General features: G+C 39.0%; 1 protein-coding gene across 1 annotated transcript; it reads left to right on the forward strand.

The window, feature by feature from the left end:
- The first annotated feature begins 544 nt into the window (after positions 1-544).
- Positions 545-2,932, forward strand: LOC144658509 (DNA mismatch repair protein Msh2-like). The gene is made up of 3 exons (XM_078518942.1): positions 545-1,127; positions 1,706-1,755; positions 2,240-2,932. Exons 1-3 carry the CDS (start codon positions 1,010-1,012, stop codon positions 2,393-2,395), a joined length of 324 nt encoding a protein of 107 aa, XP_078375068.1. The 5' UTR covers positions 545-1,009; the 3' UTR covers positions 2,396-2,932.
- Positions 2,933-3,300: the final 368 nt, after the last annotated feature.

Below are 3,300 nucleotides of genomic sequence, written 5' to 3' on the forward strand. Positions count from 1 at the left end.
GAGGAAATTGCTAGTATCTTATTTTTTAATTAACGTATTTTGTTTTTTCATTTCCTGCCACGAAATGTTTCATTTTTCGTTCTGAATTAAGGGTAAGTGCGTCCAGATCGAATTGGTTGGCTGAACCCTCGAAGCAAGGACGGGAAACAACAACAAACTTAACCCACACGCCGGGCCAAACTGGTGGGATGCGAGCGCTCTAATCACTGTACCCCTGCCCTCCCAAATGTTGTTAATGGTATTAGAGGTATTAGGGGAAATTGACAGCTTTTTTTATAATTAAGGTATTACCGTGTTTTTGTTTTTGTTCAATTTTTTTTTCGTTTCCCGCCACGAAATGTTCCATTTTCCTACCTGATTATTTCCAGATTTGTAAGCTAAATGATAATGTCAGCTGTCGTTGACGTGATTGCCAGATTGCTGTGGTAACTCTAGAAATCATTTAAAGTAGCCTTTAACTCTGTTCTATCTCCTGTGCATTGTTTTGAAACTTGCTTCAGTGACGCAGATTGTTAATTAAGTGTTTACATGTAAGGCTTCTATTGGTGATGAAAGCTTGCCGATCGAGGGTGAGGATTACTCGTAAATTATGTTTTTCGTTTGTGGTTACAAGCTTTTGTCTTTTGACATATCAACGTTGGATTGAAGTCCGTTGTTATTGTCGCTCTTTTTGTACCAATCTTCCTTATTTTGAAGCTGAGTATGTAAGAAAAGCGGGAACAATGATCAAAATAAATAAACAAACCGAAAGTGATGTGGCACGAACATCAGTACAAATGTGATATCCAAGATATTTTAGCCTGTGTGCAGCCACTCCCCTCCTCCCCCTCCGATTTTTTTTAGGGGAGTGGGACGGCTGTACACAGGCTAAAATGTGCTCGCTCAACGTTTTTCATAACTTTTTTAACCCATTAACGGCTGCGCTGCTTATTTGTTATTGATAACATTTTGTGGTCGGCAACAAAATAGTTGATGACAATTACCCAACTCAGTGCCCATACCATGTCGTATGAAGATTATTGTTAAATCTTGCCCCTTTTTCCTTCCTCTTCAGTTTGCCAGACAGAAAGCAGCGGAACTAGAAGATTTTCAAGGTAGCACCGCGCAGTTAGGTGATGGAGTCTTAGGTAAGTGACAACAAATCAAGAGAGGGTTATTTCCGAGAACACACCCAGAGTAGTCAATCGAGGGGATTGGAACGGAAACTCAGTCGAACGCAGTCATTCGTACTTAGTAATCACTCAATGGCCAATCACAAAGGGCACAGACAATCCAGTCAACCAATCAAAACTCGAAGCAAATACACGTAACCGGCGCGAAGCGCGGGAAAAGTGTATGAGCGCGTCACGATTGGTTTTCTGATTGGTTGAGAAAGTGGCACGAGGTTTTTAAACCAATCGCTAAGCTTAGTAATTGCAAATCCAAAGCAACCGCGAATTACTTTCGACACGAGTGAAAATCGCTCTTTTGGTTTAACTAATAGATGCGCAGCTCTGATTATGGGTAAAAGCAAAATGTTCCTCGTAAAGTAAGGTCTGGAACAGGATGTTTTTTGGCATATTTTTAAGCAACTGGCTAGCATAAGAATGTTATTCCTATTCAAAATGTTCCGAAGGGTATTGAAAACCTTTGACTAACTACAGATTTAAAACGGTTAATCAGTCTTCAATGGAAATCTTGAAACCTGTTTACTGTTTTCCTTTAGATTCAGAGACTGGAACTTCGCCTGCAAAAAGACGGCGCTTAGTAAAACAGGTGAGACGAATCAATAGGGTTGCAAACTCCCTCTTGGAACGAGACACGCTATTAAAGAGATTTTTGTACAAGAAAAATGACAAAAAATTACATTTTCATCAGTAGTAAACGCGAAACAACGGCAAACGGCAAAAGTGGGAGTTTTGCCGTTTCCGGGTAAAATAGTCTTGCTTGATCACTCTATTGGCTGGCCCTAACCTCCATAAAAGTAGTAGAAGCAGTGAAAAAACATATTAAGTTTCCTGAAGATTTAGGCGTTACTGAATCAATACGTAGTAAATACGTACGTATAACTAATACTTTAGTGGCTACGTAATACGTAGTAAAACACGTAGTAAAACACGCCGCGTTAGTGACGTATTTTTACGCTTTCTACATTAATTATTATTAATGACTTCTATTTGCTTGACTGGTCGTTTAGGAAGAAAGCAAGTGCTTTCAGTGCGTAATCATGTAGTTATTGTAAGTTGTTCTTATTTTCCAGGACGGTGAAGAAATTATCAAGGATTTCCTTAGTCAAGTTGCAAAGTTGCCAGTTGAAAACATGACCGAAGAACAGACGGCCTGCAAAGTGTCGGAATTAAAGGATAAGGTCCTCGCCAGAAATAATCCTTACATTCAAGAACTCCTGGCTAAATAAACATGCCGTCTATAGATGTGGGGACATGGACCGTTTGATGATAAATCCTCAAAAAAAAAAAAAACGGAAAAAAATACCCGAACATTTTCCGATGCTTATTGACCAATCATAAATGACACGAGAAATGGGAACATTTTCACGTGATCCTGTTGTCAGAAAAACTCATCATATAACTAAGCAACCACTGATTAAGACGGCGCGCTCCGAAGATTTGGTTGTTGTTCTTCAAATTACACTTAAAATGGAGTCCTGGCTGATTAAATATTCTAAGGATAAAAAAAAAAACACCCAATGAGGCTAGAGCATCCCGGATATTTGTTCCCGCTGGGACGAGTGTTGGCTTTTTAAGTCGTTATGGTTCAATTTTATAATACTTGTTGGAAACGAGTCCTAACCAATTTCTTTCCAAAAATGAGAAAAAAAGAATTTGTTAAGGAATTACGTTGTAAATGTTAATTAAAACAAATGACCAGGAAGGTAAACCTATATATGTAAGAAATAGCAAATATTAATAAACAGAAACGGTACTGGAACAAAGATGTGTGCCAGTTAAATTTTAGTTTAGTATCGAGTGGACTTAGCTTTGTTATGTGTTGTTTTGACAAGTGAAACCTTAAGTAATAGTAGGAAAGATGTTAACTTGACAGCAAATCACATACAGCACCAACTGTTTTGTGTTTTGTTTTATTTTTACATCAAGTGTTCTGATTGGTTAATTAATTCAACCCAGGGGCGGATCAGGGTGCAGGGGTGCCCCCCTCCCCTCCTTCTCCCCTCATTGAGATGACCTGCAGCTTTCTAATACAACTGATATTCTGCCCAAAAAAAAAAACCTTTGTGGTTGATTGGTGCACCCCTCCTAAGAAAAATCCTGGATCCGCCCCTGCAACCAATGTTTAGTTCAG

The sequence above is a fragment of the Oculina patagonica genome, chromosome 6, assembly GCF_052425735.1.
Source record: "Oculina patagonica isolate OP01 chromosome 6, crgOcupat, whole genome shotgun sequence".
NCBI classification, from domain to species: Eukaryota; Metazoa; Cnidaria; class Anthozoa; order Scleractinia; family Oculinidae; genus Oculina; species Oculina patagonica.